This window comes from Dermacentor albipictus, chromosome 3 (assembly GCF_038994185.2).
Source record: "Dermacentor albipictus isolate Rhodes 1998 colony chromosome 3, USDA_Dalb.pri_finalv2, whole genome shotgun sequence".
NCBI classification, from domain to species: Eukaryota; Metazoa; Arthropoda; class Arachnida; order Ixodida; family Ixodidae; genus Dermacentor; species Dermacentor albipictus.
In genome coordinates this window covers 194,117,546-194,137,089 of record NC_091823.1, presented here as the reverse complement: position 1 = coordinate 194,137,089, position 19,544 = coordinate 194,117,546, and the positions used below count along the sequence as shown (strand labels likewise).

Sequence of the window (19,544 nt, the reverse complement as noted above, 5' to 3'; positions counted from 1 at the left end):
CACTATTATATGCTTATAGATTACGTGTTCTAGTATTTTACCTGAGGTTGGAGTAAAGAAATAGGCCTATAGTTAGATAAAAGCTGTCTGTTACCAGATTTATATACAGGTAGTACTTTAGCTCTTTTCCAGAAAGAAGGCACAACGCCACCATTAAGGGACTTCTGATGTATAATGAACAGATATTTAGATGTCCATAGCGAGAATCGGGCTAAAAAGGATTTTGGAATTCCATCAGGGCCGGCTGATTCTTTAGTATCTAAGTTCAGTAGAAGATTCAAAACACCTTCTAGGCTAATATTGATATCATCAATTGCATAAGAATTGTTAGTTGTAAGTGTTAAATACTGAAATCGTCCAAGGAGAACACTGACTGAAAATGTGTAATAAACGCTTCTGAAATCTCTAATGGATCATTAACAACACTGTTGTTGATTTTAAGATATGTGGAAGAAGAAGAGCCAGGAGATATGAAAGACCCGAATTTACGGGGGTTAGACTTGAGCAGTTTTGGCAGCTGAACATTATGGAAGAAATTTTTAGCCGAAGTGGTATTTTTCTGGACTAAATTTTTAACCTTAGCATAAAAACACATGCCTGAGGATTGTTCGAGCGTATAGTGCGAAGTCTGCCAGCACGTCGTGATAAGTGCAGCAGTTCTCGGTTCATCCAGGGAAAGTTATTTTTCTTTTTCTTAGTTTTCAAAAAAAAGAAATCGATCAAATAAGCAGGGGAAATGGGTTTCCATTTTTCCCCATTCTCCGTTTTGGTAAAATGCTGTTTGCGAAATCCATGGGCTCTAGAGAACGCAATTTGAGAACCCCTGGTTTGAGGAATACAACCTTAAAGGGACACTAAAAGCAAATACAAAGTTGATGTGTATACCATTCCAGAAACCTCGCAACACTTGTTTCGTGCCAAGAAAAGACTTAGTTTACGAGAAAATTGCATCTGAAGGGTCCGAGTAGCGTGTTGCCCTGTGTCTTGCATGTCATGTAGTCTGCTGCACTTAATTTGTCATCAAGTGATTTTTCTGCTAACCTAGTCAGTTCTGAAGTGTTTTTCTCTCTGACGTGTACACCAGACCACTAAGAATTCAGAATCTGTTAAAACACAATTTGAAAGGTACTCCTATATCTGCAAACTGGTTTCTCAAACTGACAAAAATCTTTTGGAAACTGGTTGTCAACTAAACCTTGGCCCTTTGCAGTCACAATGGCTGTGTGGAAGGCGTCATGCTGCGGCTCAAGCTATACGTGCACCCAGATCTGCCACACGATGTCAAGGTGGGTTTGAAAGCAGGCTTTTCTACTACAGGTCTTGGCATCTGGTGCACACCGAAATAGTACTGTAAACTAGGGGCGTGCAAATACCATATAGTAGATTTAAATTGAATATTGAGTCAAATTAAGAAAAAAAAAGGCGAATATTGAATCAAATATCAGAAAAATTTATCATGAACGTTAATGCTTACAAATTTTAGGCAAGAAACATGGTGATGCACATGCTCGGGAGTCCCCTAGCATTGCATATCAAGAATGTGCAGGCAATAATTTGGGTACACCAAGTTATACGGTACAGTCTACCTTTATTGAAAGGAACTCCAAATCGCTAGTATACCATCACTGATTACAGCTCATTTCCTGGTATGAAGGTCACGAAAATATTTTTATTATCCACAGAATGTCAGTTGAATAGAATGTAGTGAGTGTTTTATTTCTGAAGCTGAAGGATTAGTGATGTTATGTTGTACTAAATGCCAATCAGGCTTTTAGTTCACCACTGAACCTGTGTGTTAAGGCAATGTTTTATTGCATAGAAAGTTTTGCTTTACAGTCTTCCTTCAAAATACAGAGGGTCTTTCCAATCTTTTTAGAAGGTGGGTTATCGTAAGGCCAATCTTGTGCGACAGACGAAAGCGCGAACCGTGCGTCACGTGACTCAATCATCGCTTGGCGTGTAGCTATTGTTAGTTAGAACGACAGAAACCTGAGCTAGTTGGTAAGGATTCATTATGCAAAAAAGAAGAGAGGCGTGCAGACAGGACACATGAGTAGAGAAGTGGACAACACGAACGCCGACTATCAACTGAAGGGAGCACTGAGGCGAAAAAAGAAAGAAGACACAAAACTCATCTGCGCATGCTGAGGAATGGTAACACCACGTGTCAGTCGGGTACACGTGCCGGTCTGCGTTGTGGGGATGCGCGATCCTCGCGCCTCCCCTGATGTTTTTCTTGCATAGCCCCCGTCTCCGTGCGGCGTCACTGCGTGGGCCACGGCGGTCAGAGTGGTACAAGCGCGTTGCGAGAGATGGCGCAAGTGTCGCGCCGCTGCGCGGTTACTTGGGTGCGGGAAAGACAAGGCGCTCTCTCTTTGGCGGTGGTACGGCAAGCAGCTCGGACGTGCCGCGCGTGCGCCAATCCATGCTTCAGACAAGGCGCGGGCTCTTTCCCGGTGGGTCGGCGAACAGCGCGGACATTCCGCGCGCGCGCGACCGATGCTTCTGCGAGACGGCCTTGCGTGGCCGCCTTCGAACGCGCCACGATTCGCGTGACCATACACGCGAACGACCAGGCGTTGGGATCTAGCATGGGGCGAACATATTCGCTCGCTTCCGGTTGCGGTGAGTCGGACTTCTAGATTTGTCGCACGCCCGTCGGCATGTTTTGTGGATAGCAACTCGGCTAGCAGGCATTGATCTATGAAAGGTGCAATAAATGCCCTTGTGATTGTTTGCACTACTGTGTTGTCGTTCCTTTGTCCCAAGAGCACGGGAGGAGAACCCCACATCTCCCACAACGTGAGAGATAACTGTTAAGGCACTTAATCTCTTCCTTATGTAAAGTAATCGAAGGCTGACTCACGCACGCACTTCCACCATTATAGATATGCCACGCCTCTACCATAAGACGCGTATCTTCATTCTTATGTCTGTGCAATATCACGCATTCATCTAACTCTGGCGTGCAGTTACAATCTCGGCAATGTAACGAAAGATTAGAAGGCGATGCACCGGTTAACGACCTTTTATGTTCCATTAGCCTCTGATTGATACACCATGCCGTTATCCCCTACGTAGAACTGGCCACAGCTAAGGGGAATATTATAAACCACACCCATACGACAGTTAGTAAACTTGTTCTTATTGTGCTTCACTGTACAAATATCAGTTCGTTTTTTGCCTTTTACCCGCTCCTTATTTTCCTGTTCAGCAGCTCATATCTTACCTAGCTTATTGGGAGCAGTGAAAGCAACATTAACATCATATCTACTTGCAACTTTATTGAGCCAGTGCAACACTGAATGAATATACGGAGTAGCCACTACTCTTTTTTTGCTATTACTGCTTTCTGTAATCACGTCCGTCCCTCTCGAAACTGACTTCTTTAAGCGCTCAGCCACAGTGGCGACTGCTACACTAGGATAACCTGCTTCTAATAGGCGCTGGACCTGCACATTAAAACTGGCGCTCATTTTGTGCATGCAGGATCTGGTGAGGGAAGACTTAAGGCACGACATGGCAATTCCGTTTTTTACTACTTTGGAATGCTTGGATTGAAAGTTTAGCAACGGCTTCGAAGCTCTTGGGGAGTACTGCCAACAAACATGATTTTGTTCGAACAGCAAGGAAATGTCAGGAAACTGAATTACGCGGTGCTGAGGAAATTCCTTGGTAAACTTTAATCCTCCTCGATAAAGTTTAACTTGCTCACTTGCTGAGGTAGCAGCTGAATCGAATTCTTCTCTATTGCAGAAAATCAGGTAATCATCAGCGTAACGAAATATCTTGATCACGCTATCACCTAAGGCTTTCTCTAAGCAGTTGTCAACCTTACTCAGGTAAATATTGCTAAGAATAGGGGCAACCTTTGAGCCAATACAAATGCCTGATTTCTGCAGAAAAACGCCATCTCCCCGCCCAATCAGCGTCGACTTCAAATACATTGAAAGAATTTCTAGAAAAGCTCCCGTAGAAACACTGCATCTGTCAATAAAAGCTGACTCTTGCATTTTACCTTAATGCACTCATTTATGGAATTTAGCAACCCGTCATGCGGCAAAGAATAATACAGGTCTTCGATATCCATACTAAAAGCTGTACAATCACCAGGATTTTTCTCTCTCATGTACTGAACTAGTGCCTGAGAATTATGTAAGCAAAAGGGATCTGAAAAAACAAGTGAAGCTGTGGCGACACACACCGCACATATTTCTGTGCACCCTCCGTCTTCTTATCATCCGGCCCAGCATAACACAGCCGCACGCTGGAGTCGCCGCGTCACCCGAGGTATGCGTCACCGATGGTGGCTATAAAAACAGGCTGCCTGGTTGAGAAGGACCGCTTTCTACCTTCTGCTACTGGGACGAACGTAGCGTTGGTATGCCCGTCCGCTGCCATCGTTAGTCAAATAAAGAGTCGTTATGTTTTTATGTTGGGATTCGTCCTTCGGCAGACATGACATCCCACATCTGGGGTGCGATCTTGTACGCGTTCCAAAATAGAACGGAGGCGGTCCGTTCCACCGAGCCGCACATGGTTGGTCAGTTTGAACGGTGAAGAACGCCATGACGTCAATTGTGAAGTGATATCTGCTGTCAATGATTCCGTGTTGCCTGCTATCGGACGAACGCAACGGAACGGACCGCCCATTTCGCGACGGAAAGAACGGACCGCCTCCGTTCGAGTTTGGAACGCGTACAAGATCACACCCCTGGTGACCCGGACGTGATGAAACCGACCAGAGGTCTGAGGAAAGGCGCCGAATGGTGAAGTGACATGCCTGTTGACTTTAGTGCGCTGGCATTGAATGCAGGAGCGCACCCAGGTGCGGCAATCCCGCTGCAGGGAGGGCCAGACATAGCGGTCGGCCACGAGGCATGTAGAGGCGCGTATGCCGGCATGGCTGAGATTATGTAGCTGGTTGAAGAGGCCACGGCGATGGAAAAGGGGCACGTAAGGCCTGCTTCGTGCTGTTGATATGTCGCAGTAGATAGTCGTCGATTCAGGTATGAAGTCTTGCTGCAGCTGTAGTGAGGACCCGCCCTTAAGAAGCTCCTGCAGTTCGGCATCTGTGGTCTGAGCCTCGGCGAGGACATCAGCTGTTATCTGCGAAGGGCTAATAGCTGCCACACATGAAAGCGCGTCGGTGACCACGTTGGCCTTCCCGCTGACATGTTGAATGAAAGGGTAAACTGGGCAATGAACGAGAGCTGGTTCTGCTGGACCAGCAGGAGTTTGTCTCGGTGTTGAGAGAAGGCGTAGGTCAGAGTTTTATGGTCGGTGTAGATAGTGCAGTGCTGTGCTTTGAGAATGTGGCAAAAGTGCTGAACTGCTTCGTATATTGCCAGAAGTTCTCTGTAGTAAGCTGACGAACTCGACGGGGTGGGGGTCGTGGTTTTGTCGGTGGGACTGGCCAGAGAAGGGGTCGTTTTGCGAGCTGAGAGTTTCTTGGAGAAGAACGGCAAGGGATGCCAGGTGTTGTGTACGCGCCGCATAAGGACGGCGCATACGGCAATGCTAGAGACATCCGTGAAAAGCCCCAAGAGAGCGTCTGGCACAGGATGGGAGAGAAGTGTGGCGGTGCAAGAGCAGCTTTGCATTTTTCGAAAAGTTCCGTTAAAGCCGATGTCCACATGACGGGTTGGTTTCCTCGTAGACCAGCCAAGGCATCATGGAGGGGAGTCTGGTAGCCGGCTGCGTGTGGCAAGAAACGCCTGTAAAAGTTCAGCATGCCGAGGTAATGGCAAAGGTCTTTAGCGGTGGTTGGTTGAGTGTAATTTTGCATGTCTGAGATGCGTTGAGGTAAGGGTCGAGTTCCCTCTGATGAGACTTCATGGCCGAGGAATTTGACAACTGAAGCGCCGAGTGTGCTCTTTGGGACATTGACGAGTAGGCCGTGGTCATAGAGGCGTTGGAAAAGCAGACGAAGGTGCCTGTGGTGTTCATCGGTGTTGCGGGAAAACACCAATATGTCATCGAGATAGACGAAGCAGAAGTCGAGGCTGCGGACGACTTCGTCGATGAAGCGTTGAAAGGTTTGTCCAGCGTTCCTCAGGCCAAAGCTCATGAAGGGAAACTCGAACAAGCCGAAAGGAGCAATAATTGCAGTTTTCGGGACATCGTCCGGATTGACGGGTATCTGCGTGTAGGCCTTGATCAAGTCTAGCACGGAAAAAATGTGGCAGCCAGAAATGCAATGGGCGAAGTCCTGTATGGGGTGAATGGGGTACCTGTCTAGAATTGTGCGGGCGTTGAGGGCACGGTAGTCCCCACAGGGCTGCCAGCCTTCGGTCTCTTTAGGGACGAGATGAAGTGGCGAGGCCCATGCGCCATCGGAGGGGCGGGCGATTTCCTCCCGGAGCATGGCTTCGAACTCTGCTTTGGCTTTGCGTATGCGGTTCGGGCCAAGGCGACGGGCGCGACAGAAAACCGGGGGGGGCCTGGGGGGGTCCAGATGTAGTGCAAGGTGGTGTGCTGCACGTCACGTTGCAGCTTGCTGGGGCGCGTCAAACCGGGCGATGAAATCGGTGGGATCTGACGTCGCGGTGGTAGATGGTGTGGTACGGTAATCATGTTCAACACTGAGTACTTTGATGCTTGGCTGGTGGGTAGTCATTCGTTGTCCTGGCGCAGAATGTCCCGTTGTCGCGTCGATGAGACGGCCGTGGCGGCAGTCCGGAGGTTGTAGTGCGCCAAAAAGTCTGAGCCCATGATTGGCTCTGTGACGTCGGCGATGACGAAATTCCAATGAAGGTGACGGTGTAGGTCTTTAAGCTGGACGTGCAGGTGGAGCGAGCCGTAATTTTTGATAGTGGACTGGTTTGCCGTGCTGAGCTCAAAAGACGTGAAAAGACAGGGACCTTGAAGGTGGGCTCGCGGGTAGCAGCAAATGTCGGAACCGCTGTCGACAAGGAACCGCTGCTTTGTAATTTGGTCAGTGACGAAGATGCGACGGCCTCCAGGTTGGCAGCTCGCAGCCGTGGCTACGAGCTGCCATTGGCATTTCCCTGATTTCTAGCTGAGCTGGGTGGTCGACATTGCCGTGCTCTGTCCACGAAGCATCGATGGTAGTAGCACCGGTCGTCACCAGGCTGCTGCGACGGGGTAGTGTTCTGGCCATGGCTTTGTGAGTGGCACGTCGGCAAGTGTTGATCCAGGCGTCGTTGAATGGAGCTGAGCTGTCGGTTGATATCGTCAATACGGCGCGCAAGCTCTATGGTGTTCAGTGGTGCGGCGACAGCCTGTACAGTGGCCGACAACGGCGGCAAAGAGACCTTGATGACGCGATCAGCGATTCCAGCGAGTTGGTTGAGAGGTAGCGTATGCTGAGCCTGCAGAATTGCCTGGACGTGCGGTGGAAGTAGTTGAAGCGAAAGTGCTCACAGTAAGGAATCCTGGACTTCCATGTTGCCCGCGAGAGCACGCATGTGGTGGAGGAGCTGCGAAGGCTTGCGCTCGGCAAGTTCTGTGGACTGAAGTTGTCGCACCTTCTGGTTTTGCGAGAGTGACAGGCGGCGAGAGTGACAGACGTTTTTATGTTGGGATTCTTCCTTTGGCAGACACGACATCCCACAAAGCTAAGCAGTTCTGTAGGTAACTAGTGACACAGACCTGCCACGTCCCTTTCTCCGACACTATAGCACGAAAAGGGATTTCTTGCTTGAGGGTCTTGGCCGATAAAAACAGTTCTAAAGTGAGGGATGTTGGTGCTGTGCGGGTCGACCACAGTTGGTGCCGACGGTACAGTAGGTACCTTTTCATTGTCAGGTGCCGCATGATTTGCCACCTGTCAAAGATTTTGAAATCAACAAGGTCACGGGAAGTTTGTGCGATGCCCCCCCCCGCCTCCCCCTTTCCTCGTCAATCTGCCAGCCACGCATGTGAATGCAGCCGGGCGGCCAGCAAACAAGTCGCATGACACTTTCACACCCATCGTGTAAATCAAAAGCTGCTCTTGTGACGAGTAGCCCAAAGCAACAGAAAGAGACCAATGTGCATCTACAAACGGCATCGCGAAAGGGAGGCTGCCGTATGGGGTGTTGCAAAGATGATGGCCGTGAGCAACATTGTTGTAATGCTGAAGACTAGCTTTTGTTTGCGAGGTGGTTTGTCAGCTTCTGAGTGTTTGTGTTGATTTGACACCAAACTGCAACTTCCAATGCCCGATGAAGTGGCGCCTTTAGGCCTAATGGCCAAGGCAATGTAGGATGGCGTGACAGTGACACGAATTCGCTGCCGACTGATGTGGTAACAGGCCACAAGCTGTCATGGAATGCTTGCCGCTAATATGGTCTTACAGGTAGCTCATGGAATCCATGAAATCACGAATCATGAAATCACGCGTGCTGGTTATATTGATGCGTGTTGAAGCATCGGTAAGTGCATCGCACCTTGTATCCAACACGATCCGCATGCCTTCTGGTTTCTGAAATACGCTCTGCTTTTGTTTCCGTTCCTTCTGTCCGTGTTGTGCTATCGTTTCGATCAGTCCTGTCGACCTGCAAGGGTGTAATCGGAGATCACATCCACGTATCAGCAGCTTGTCTGTGCCGCACTCGGCACTCCTTTTATGCCCAAACCAACTAAGTGAGGCTTGCGCGGCATTGAACATGAGGGGCTCCACGGTGCACGCAGCATTGCGAGGGTCTCTACACCAAATACAGTCGAACACGGCTATATCGAACTCGCAAAAAAAACCCTATCGGTTCAATATAGAGCATCATTCGATATAAGCGTGCTAAATTATTGGATGCCATAAAAGCACATACCATGTATAAAATCACTTCATTGATGAAACTAGCTTAGTTTCGCGTGAAATAGTCCTGCATTTTCTTCTGCTTGAGCAATTTTGCCGCCTGCGACGCACACACTTCTCCACATTGTCTAAGGAGTCAGCGCAGCTGAGGCTGCAACCTTCCGCATTCGCGCAGAAGCACAGGACTAGTGCGGGCGCACCAATCCATTCGGAGGAGGTAGGCAAAAAACCGTCATTGCTTTCCTCATTGTGCCGACTTTCAATGGTGCTCGGTACAATGTCGGCAATTTAGTCTTCGTTTTCGGGCTCTCTCGTAGTCATGACACCATCGTTTGCACTCACAACCATTGATTTGTCAACAGCTTCTGGAAACTCTGACAGCTCGCTCCAAGCTTCGGCAACACTGGCAACGGCTTCGTCGCATTCATTAGAATTTACAGTCATCACCAACTGCACGGAAGCCGGCACGGCTGAAGCAATTTCGAATGAACCACTTGTACATGGCCGCACGTACGCGTCAGACGCCACGGGCACCGGGTCGCGAGTTTGGCCACTTTAACCCTAATCTCCCCTTTATTTTCAAGATCGTGCTGAGAGTGTTCCTCGGAATCTTGCACGCTGTGGAGACATCCGACTTCTTGCCGCGTTCGACCCGATTTATGATTTCAAGCTTCACGACGAAAGGTGAATTCTGCCACTTCATCAGGGCAAAACTGCGGGAGAAGGCCTACAGGGCGCAAACACAATGAACCAGAAAAATGGTGAGACAACTTGCACCTTTGCCGTCTTGCACGACGAGGGCTTAAGAGCCCCTGATTGGCTGTCTGAGCAAGTGCTGCGGGCAGTTCAGGATCATTTTTTTGCAGGGGGGTGTCGACGGCTCATCCGAGGCAGCGCGGTCACGATAGGAAGAGCGGTTGGATGAAGCCGCGCCGCCGGGTTTACCCGCCGCTTGATATATCGGGAGTCGGTGCTATTTTTGTTCGATCTAAACGTAATTTTTGCTATATATACTCATTGTACCTATACCATGTCCAGAAATTGTTCGATGTATAAAATAATTCGATGTGAACAGGTTCGATATACTTGGGTTCAACTGTATATCGAAAAATTGAATAGTAGATTTCTAACTTGCGAATTGAATTATTAGAACGTGTACTATTAAATTCGGTGGTATTGAAGTATTTGCACACTTCTTCTGTAAGCTGTCTTCACATACTAGATGAAAACGTTCTAGTTTAGTTAATAGCATTGTAGTATAAGAAAATTAGCTGTTGTAAGTTTGGCATGCCATTGCATACTTTTCCATCTGCTAATATCTGTGTGCGTTGCATGTTTTCATGTTTGAGCAACAAGATATACCTGTTGGACATCTAGGTCATTGCTACCTGTTGACAGGCTAGTTGGTTTGTGTTTATTACGCTGTAATTGTGTAATTGGAAAGCAAAGCAAAATTGAAAACCGGGACAGGAAAAAACGTCACTTGCAACTACATTTATTCATAGCAGATAGGTTCACTTTCATGGCAAAGTTGCCAGCCTGCACAAGTACATTTTCACACTGCACTCACATCAAAAAGGTGAACTTGCAAAATGCTCTCCTATCCTAACGTGCAATAGAGGAATTGATGTTTATTGCAGCTTAGGGCCACTGACATATCACTAATACAGTGGATGTACTAGGAGAATGCCAGCAAGCTTGAGAGTAGAAAAAAATCAAGAAGCAGGCATAGACAAAGAGACGGAAAGGTAGCTATCTATGTCTATGACTTGTCTATGTCTTCCTCTTGATTTTTTTCTACTCTCAAGTTTGCTGGCATTCTCCTAGCATAACCATGTACCAACTAGCCCAACAGGACACTCTCATAATACAGTGGAACCCCGTTTATACTTCCCCCGATTTTGCGATGATCCGGGTTTTACGGCGCATTAGTGCAGGCCCGGCGAAGTCTCCATAGAAGCAATGCATTAAAAACTCCGGTTATCCGTCAAAATTTTACCCGTGACCCGCGTTATACGACTACCCTCGCGAAGTGCGGGACAGAACGACGAACGAAAGAAAAGTGCCGCGCGTCTCTTTCCTCCCTGCGTTTCTCCGCATGCAAACCCCTTGACACTGCTTGATTGGTTCGCTCCGGCGCAGCTTATTTCCCTGCCTTGTCTCATCATTCGTTTCTCTCTCCTCCACCAGCAGCCACCCGTGACACTCGCTGTGCTGAAATAGCACCTTTTCTTCTCCACAATCACTTTCTCCCTCTCTTCTCAGTGGTATCGTCACTCGTTGTGTTGGGGAAGCGTTTCTCTCCTTCCAGTTTCCCAGCAGCAGATTGCCGACAAGGTAGCACGGAGAAGCCTAGGTTTATCGCACGTGTTCTTCGTCATAATCCTAGCGACCAGCTTTCAGCGGAGGTTTTGAGTTGTGGGAAGCAACGTGATGCACGACGTCCCGAAAGCGGACAATTCTGTTGCTCTGCGATAGCTGAATATTATCGAGGAAGCGTAAAAGCGGCATGGAGCCATAAAAGCCAGCATTGCCTGGAAGTTCGGGCTCAAGCGGAAAGTGGCAAAAGAAGGACAGCATGAGAAGTTAGAAAAAGTTCCCGTCAAGTGGCTGCATCAAGCACGGAGCTCTGCGATCAACGTTGACGGTGCCATTTTAAAAGAAAAAGCAGACATTGTGGCATTGCGTCTGGGCATCGACGACTTTCAGGCATCGAACGGGTGGCTGAATCGCTTTAAAAAACAAAACAAAATTGTGTACAGCCGCTCCTGCGGTGAAAGCATTTCCCTGGACGTTTCGACAGTGAATGTCAAAATTGAGATGATTGCTACTTTCACTTGTCAATGTGGCGCTTTTTTCTTTAGTGTCACATTTTCCTTTTCAATTTTCATGTAGTGCTTTGCCATGGCATCGCATCGCTCATTAAAGGAGTCAGCTCATTTCAAGCCTTTGTACTCATATTTTTTTTTAGCTCTTTTTCTAATGCAGATTTCATTCCACGTATTTCTATCTTGAAGTCCTTCAGGGTCTTGGTGATTTCAGGCACCATTTCGAAAGGGTTGAAATCTGGGCCAGTTGGGCCAGTTCCTTTGTGTTTTTGACTGGTTTTTTCATTCAGCCATTTCAAAAAGTGAACCTGTCTGCTATAAATAATTTTAGTTGCCAGTGACACTCTTTCCTGTACTGCTCTTATTTCAATTTGGTTCGTGTCCTGTTATGTTGTAATAAATATGAATGCCTAGGATTTGTCTTGTAGGCACATGGTGTGTACCAGAGTAACAGGAGTTAAGGATTGGCTAGTTGCATCTGGATTGTGGTGAATAGTATGAACAGACGAAAGACAAGACTTGTAGGAGCCCATCTTGTTCTTTGTCTGTTTCTGACTGTTAAAGGGACATTAAAGGCAAATACTAAGTCGACATGGACTGTTTAAATACCATCCCAGAAACTTCCCAGCACTAGTTTCGTGCAAAGAAAAAACTTAGTTTACGAGAAAATTGCATCTCAAAGGTCTGAATACCTTTTTCGAAATTGAAACCTCCCGACTGGGGGAGTGATGACATTGTATACGTCATTACCACCATTCAGTGAGTAAAACGGCACCCGACATATGGCGGTACAGAGCCAAGACAGAGTGGTGCATTCGCCGCTGCAGCTGCTTTTTGGTGAAGTGGCATAGATTGTTTGGGCATCCTGCAACATCACATGGAAGCTAAATTCTCGGCTACTTGCAGTTTTTGCGAGTTTTGCAAGCCAGCAAAATCAGTGCAGCACTACGTGATAATGAAACTACTAAAACGCAAAAGCGGCGGCAGCTCAGAGTCGAGCGAAAGCGAAACCTTTTGACCGCACGCGTCGTTGTCAATGATAATTTCAATGAGTTCTTTTTTCTAAAAATGTAATAGAACTGGACAAGTAGCATTTTACTTCATTTTATAATACAATGCAAGGATGCTTTTTTTGCAACAAGGGGATTGAGTACTAGTAACAGAATTTAAATGTGGAGTGCTTTCGTCATCGGGCAAGTACTTGAATGTACCGGGGGAATCCTTTATCATGTCCTGCATTTATCACAATTTCTCGATTATTAAGCCTCTGTTTGCGATAATATTGACGCCTTAGAGATTCTTGAGCACTAATCTATCACTTTAGTTTGACTTAATATTTGCCTTTAGTGTCCCTTTAAATGTTCAACTTGAGCTATGCTCACAGGGAATTAAAATGCATTTGTACTTGGCCATGGAATGTACATATAATATAGAGGTAGCCACACCATTCTGGGGCCACTTGTGTTAATTTTCACTGAAGAGCCACACCTGTGTTTGGTGTCATCGCATAAACGGTTCCTTTACTGCAACTACAGTGGAACTTCATTCATATGTTTTGGAAAAAATTGCAAGAAAAGACCGTATTAAGCAAGACAACGCACGACCCAAAGTCACTAAAAAACTCGGGCAGACTCCACTGTAGTTAGCATCAACATAATACGAAGCTTTAAGTCAATTTATGGAGCAAGAGATGCTGACGCGTGCCGAACTGGCCGGGTTTGAACAGCCCGAGACCCACATTGTTGTTATTACAGGGCTGGGACTCCTGAGCCAATTGTGCCATTTGTATACAAATTATATATTCTGTACCAAACTGCACGAAAACATCGAAAATTGACCGAAATTGCGTGACACTGTGCTAGAGCAGCTTCGGACTGTGTACTCTGGCAGTGGCCTCGAACAGCGAGCAAACTCTCACATTCTGCACAAGGTGCGAAGGTCGCTTCCACGGTTTCTTGTAATTTTGTCGCTCACAACACCAGCCTTTTCGGCGCTTCTGGCAAATGGACAGCGCACACGCAGCCACTCCCGGCTGCTGTCGCTGCTGTCGGAACGGCCCGGGTGGCTGCATTTAGAATGTACAGTCGAACCCAACTATATCGAATCTGTTTACATCGAATTATTCTATATATCGCACGAACAATTTCTGGGCACGGTATAGTTATAATGAGTATATATAGCAAAAATTACGCTTACATCGAACAAAAATAATGGCGACTCCCGATAAATCGAATGTCAAGCGGCAGAAAAGTGCCCCCAGAAGTTGGCTTTCCCTCGTGGTAGCGGGAAAAACCGTCCACCCCCCCCCCCCCCCCCTCAAAAAATGATCCTGGCCCGCCCGCAGCGCTTGCTCAGACAGCCAATCAGGGGCTCTTGTGCCCTCGTCATGCAAGATGGTGAAAGTTCGAGTTGTCTCGCTGCTTTTCTTGTTAATTGTGTGTGCCCCTTGTGGGCCTTCTCCCGCAGTGTTGCCGTGATAAAGCGGCAGAATTCGCCTTTTGTCGTGAAGCTCGAAATCATAAATCGGGTCGAACGCGGTGAGAAGTCGGATGTCCCCGCAGTGTCAATGATTCCGAGGAACACTCTCAGCTTGATCTTGAAGAATAAAGGGGAAATTAGGGCTAAGGCGGCCAAACTCGCGACCCGGTGCCCGTGGCGCCTGACACGTACGCACGGCTGTGTACGAGTGGTTCATCCGAAATTGCTTCAGCCTTGCCGGCTTCTGCATGCTCGGTGATGACTGTAAATTCTAATGAATGCGACGCAGCCGTTGCCGGTGTTGCCGAAGTTTGGAGTGAGCTGTCGGAATTTCCGGAAGCTGCTGACGAATCAACAGTGAATGAGTTTCTGAGTGTAAATGATGGTGTTGAGACCACGAGAGAGCCCGAAAATGAAGACTACACTGCCAACATTGTACTGAGCACAAGTGAAAGTGGGCACAATGAGGAAAGCAACGTCCGTCCTTTGCCTACCTCCTCCGAAGTGATTGGTGCACCCAAATTAGTCCGGTGCTTCTGCGCCAATGCGGAAGGCTGCGGCCTCAGCTGCTCCGACTCCTTAGACAATGTGGAGAAGTGCATGCTCACAGGCAGCGAAATTGCCCAAGCAGAAGAAAATGCAGGACTATTTCATGTGAAACTAAGCTACTTTCATCAATAAAGTGATTTTATCAATGGTATGTGCTTTTATGGCGTCCAAATATTTAGCAGGTTTATATCAAATTATGCTCTATAACGAACTGATAGGTGTTTTTTTGCGAGTTCGATATAGCCGGATTCGACTCTACTAGAATACGGTCCAGTGGACAGAGTCGCATGGCGTTCGTTATTTGAGGTGCAAAGCAATGATATAGGATATTAGGGAGGCGTGTGCTGCAGTGGGTTGAGTGGCTGGGCATCTCTGTCCTCGGGGCAGGTAGAAGTAAAGCTATTCCAATATGTCTTTGTGCCCATATGGGCGAGGCCTGAGCCATTTTAACCTATCGTGCAAGGCTAATGGCAGACTTTATATAAAAAGTCGCAGTTTTGCCTGAAAAGCGAAGCATCAATTGTGATAGCAAATTAGTAGACCGCTATACAAAGTAAGGATAATAGTTTTATTGGCCGTATATACAAACGTAAACATTCGCTTACTGACTAAATTAATGAGCATGGTGTCACGCATGCACAGTCAAACAAACACATCTCACTCGATGAGCACGGACACTTGCTGTCAAAACGCTGACGTGAGGAAGAGCGGCAGCAGGAATGAGCGAATTGACCTCTATGCTGCCTCATCATCATCATCATCATAAAAACTTTATTGTACAGACTGAGGAGTTTGGGGCATGCAGGCTCCCGTGCACCCGCACGACCCCGCTGCACCCAAGCGTTTACGTTACTTCGGTCGATAACGCTGGCAGCCCGATCAGTAGCCATGGTCAGTGCAGCAGGGTCTCGCAGTCCTCCCAGGTCTTCAGGCGATCTAGGCCCCGCGTGGGAGGATCTGCTGGGCAATGAGGAAGGAGGTGGAGAGCAGAAGTGCGAGGTTCGGGACAGAGAGTAGAGGCTGATGTGAGGAAAAGTGGGTGATAATGAGAAAGAGAGAGGAGATGGGAGAGTGTGTGCTTGCAATTGGCGCCAAACGATTGCTTGTCGATTGCTACGGGATTTGTGCAGTAGGGGGTACAGCTGAAGCGTCGCCTTGCAGGCATTTGTCAGCTCGTTGAAAGTGTGTGCGCGCTCCTTCGTGAATCCTGGATCGGAGGCTGCAAGAGCCCGGTTTAAAGAACCTAGGGTTAAGAGGTCGGCGGCCTTGTTTCCAGGATTCTCGCAGTATGCGGGCACCCAAATCAGCTCCACATGATGGGGCGGGGGTGCAACGGGCGAGTTGATTATGCAGAAAGCAGGGATGTAGACTCGGCCTTGTGCGAAATTTAGGATTGCAGTTTTGGAGTTTGATAAAACATACCGTGCTTCTGTGTTGATGATGGCTAGGGCAATGGCGGCTTCCTCTACAGCTTCGGGAGAGGTGTCTGGGGGGAGTGTCTGTGTTCCGATCGGAGAGAGAGTGTGATCCACCACGGCAGCGACTGCTTCATCACCCTTGCAGGCTGCGTCTAACCATATGGCGTCCGGTTCCGAGTCGTATTAATGGTGGAGTGCTGTAGCTTGAGCTCTGCGGCGCATATTGTGGTGGTCAAGGTGCATGTTATGGTGGAGTGGCCTAATGAGCAGTTCGCGGTGTAAGGGTTTTGATATGAGGGTGTAATGTCGCATAATTGGCTGGTATCAGGATTCCAAGGGAATGCAAGATGTACCGGCCAGTGTTGGTTCGTGTGAGACGAAGGTATTGTGCTTGGCGGTGCGCGTCTGCAAGTTCCCCAATTGTGTTGTGGTTGCCTAATTGTAAGAGTCGGTCGGTAGATGTATTTATGGGAAGATGGAGGGCGACATTGTATGACCTGCGAATGAGAACGTCCATGACGTCAGTTTCACGGCGAGAGAGCCTGAGATAGGGGGTGGAGTAGAGTACATGGCTCAGTACAGAGGCATGAACGAGGTGGTGTAGGGCACGCACCCTCATGCCTTTGTGGTGGCCCGAGACCCAGTTGATGAGGTGCGAGATCACCCCTACTACCTGCTTCAGTCTCTGGAGTGTAGTCGTGTGCTTCCCATCATTCTGGATATGCATACCAAGTATCCTGAGGGTTTCGACCTCTGGTATCTGTCTACCGTCCAGCTCGATGACGATGGGGGAGCAGGGCAAGTTGCGGTTCATGGGATGAATGCACAGCAGCTCAGACACCTCTGGGAAACAAGAAAGCCCTACACTAACTGCATAGTTTTGGGTCAGATTAGTGGCTGCTTGGATGGTGTCCTGTACGGCGTCATCACTGCAAGTGTAATGTCGTCAGCGTAGAGAGTATGTTTCAGGTGAGAAACGGTTGCCGATTGTTGTGCTATGGAGATGAGAGTGATACTAAATAAGAAAGGTGAGAGGACGAAGCCTTGCGGGGTCCCTACGCTTTTTAGAGAGCATGTGGGGTAGATGAGCAGGCGAAGTGAAGCTCAGCCCTACATGCTATGAGAAATGCCTGCATGTAGGTGTACGTACGTGCACCAACATTCAGTGGGGAGAGTGCAGTCATGATCACGTGATGTTCGACGTGGTCAAAGGCTTTGGATAAATCCAAAGCCAGGACTGCCTTGGTGTGGCTTGGAATGAGCGGATCGAAGATGTCATGGATGATTTGCAACATGGCGTCTTGTGTGGAGAAAAGGGGGCGGAATCCCATCATGCTGTGAGGGTATAAGTCATGGTCTGTCATATGCTGTGTGAGCCTCGCAGATACCACATGCACAAAAAACTTTCCGAGACACAAGGTTAGCGAGATTAGGCAAAGGTTTTGGAGTGTAAGTGGTTTGTTAAGCTTCGGAATGAAGATTATCTTTGCGTGTCGCCAGCACTGGGGGGAGGGTGCCCCCTTTCCAGCACTGGTTAAAGTACTCCGTGATGCGAGTAATCAGTTGATCGTCCAGATTATGAAGCGTTGTGTTGGTGACCTGGTCGGGGCCGGGTGCGGAATCGGTGCGGAGAGTCATGGGGGCTGCTCTGACCTCCGCCTCTGTTATGTCGATGTTGAGTTCGGGGTTCAGCTGTCCTGTGTATGAGGGGAGAGGAGATGGTATGCCAGGAGAAGTGTATGTGTCGCTGAGTGTACCCAAGAGAGAATTGGGGTTTATCCATGCATGTGTGTGTATGAGCCGGGTGACGTGGTGCTGGGTGGTGTTTTTTGTGTTCGATGGATCGATGAGGTGTCAGGGGAGGTGCCACGTCCATTTGGTGGTCAGTTTGCCAGTGATGCCGTCGCATACTTGCCTCCAATTTGTGCGGCAGAGCTCCTCCAAATATAGTTGAATTTGGGATTGTAAAGCTGCGAAGCATTTTTTTAGTGTTCTGCTATGTTTACACCGTTTGCACCTTTCTAGGAGGCTGTGGTAGGCCTCCCAGAGGTGGGCGAGTCGGGTGTCTAGCATTGGGGTGTCTGTGGTGGTTTCAGTCTGCTGCCTATGGTGTTGGATGTCAGTCTGAAGAGAGGCTACCCAGTCGGTGATGTCGGTGATGGGGTTGTCAGGGAGGGCAGTCCGCACAGTGCGGAGAGTGCCCCAGTTAATGAGTTTGTGTGTCATGTAGGTGTGGCGGGGTGGTTTTAAATAGACAGTGACTTGTATCGTAATGATCACTGCCCAGTGTGTTATGTTCTCGTCCAGATCACATCACGGAGGGAGTGGCTGATCACCAGATTCGGACTAGGGTCCATGCTGATACTGTTGCCGGTTTGTGTAGGCATCTGAAAGTTGTTGTGGATGGAAAGTTGGAGGTTCTATATGAGCAGCCAGAGCCTGCGACCTCTGTGTGTGGTTGCTTGTAATCCCCAGTCACTGTTCTGGCTGTTGAAATTCCCGCCGATTGGTATGGGGTGCTTCCCTGCTAGGCGGTACAGCTCTCGCAGGAGGGAGTCCAACGAGGCCATCGGTTGAGATGGAAAGTGGTAGATAATTAATAAAGGGAAAATCAGACATCCACCCGTTCGTAGCAAGTGCTAGAAAGGAAACCCATACGGGTTCCTCGAAAGAAAAGCCTCAGAGTTGAAAAAAAATTCGTCCTGGTCCGGGACTCGAACCCGGGACCACCGCCTTTCCGGGGCAGCCGCTCTACCATCTGAGCTAACCAGGCGGCTAGCAGATGGCAAGGCGAAGTCGAATTTGTCGACAACACACGAAGAAGCAGAGGTAAGTGTTCAACGTTGCAGTTCTGCGGAAACCCGCAAGGTTTCTGCAGAACTGCTACGTCAAGGTGCGCAAGGTTCTGCGCACCTTGCAGGTTTCCGCAGAACTAGTACGTCATGTCTGGTCTGGGTAGGTCTGGGTCTGGGTAGTCTGGGTAGGTCTGGGTATCAGCAGCAGATATCTGCTGCTGATACCCTGATGCGCCTGCGCTGATATGAATTGATATTTAAGTTTTTCCCTCGAATAAATCTCAGTTGTTAGTTCGCGTCTGTCTTGTCTTCTTCCTTGTGATCGTCTACAAACCGCATCCAATCTTTCCAGATACAAAACCAACTTGCCCAGCAGCGCATTCTGCTATGTATCATAAGAAGCCAACAAACACTGACACCAAGGACAACATAGGGAAAATTACACGGCCACAACCTTCGCATTTTGTGAAGGTTGTGGGCTTTACGCACGTGTTCGCACGTGTTCATTCGGTAAGCAATTTAAAAAAAAAATACATTGATGTTTCACTAAGTGAACGCGGGTAATGCGTAAGCGTATCGGTACCATTCCTATAGAATTTATGGACACTCGAGGTGCATTTCTGCCATCGTGGTCGCCGCGATGTTCCCCATAACGTTCGAGGACAACAAAGTGCGCCGAATGCTGGTGAGCCGAATCACCCACAAGGGGGGAGAGTGG

At 48.3% G+C, this 19,544-nt stretch overlaps 1 protein-coding gene and 1 non-coding gene across 2 annotated transcripts in view; one reads left to right on the top strand and one right to left on the bottom strand.

The window, feature by feature from the left end:
* Positions 1 to 19,544, top strand: part of ric8a (ric8 guanine nucleotide exchange factor A) — a 473,887-nt gene that overhangs the window by 89,834 nt on the left and 364,509 nt on the right. Inside the window, exon 5 of the mRNA XM_070534856.1 lies at positions 1,211 to 1,286. Within this exon, the coding sequence (XP_070390957.1) occupies positions 1,211 to 1,286 (76 nt within the window). The remainder of the gene's footprint in view (positions 1 to 1,210; positions 1,287 to 19,544) is intronic.
* Positions 18,730 to 18,804, bottom strand: TRNAS-GGA (transfer RNA serine (anticodon GGA)). Its single transcript has one exon. It is a non-coding gene; the product is annotated as a tRNA-Ser (tRNA).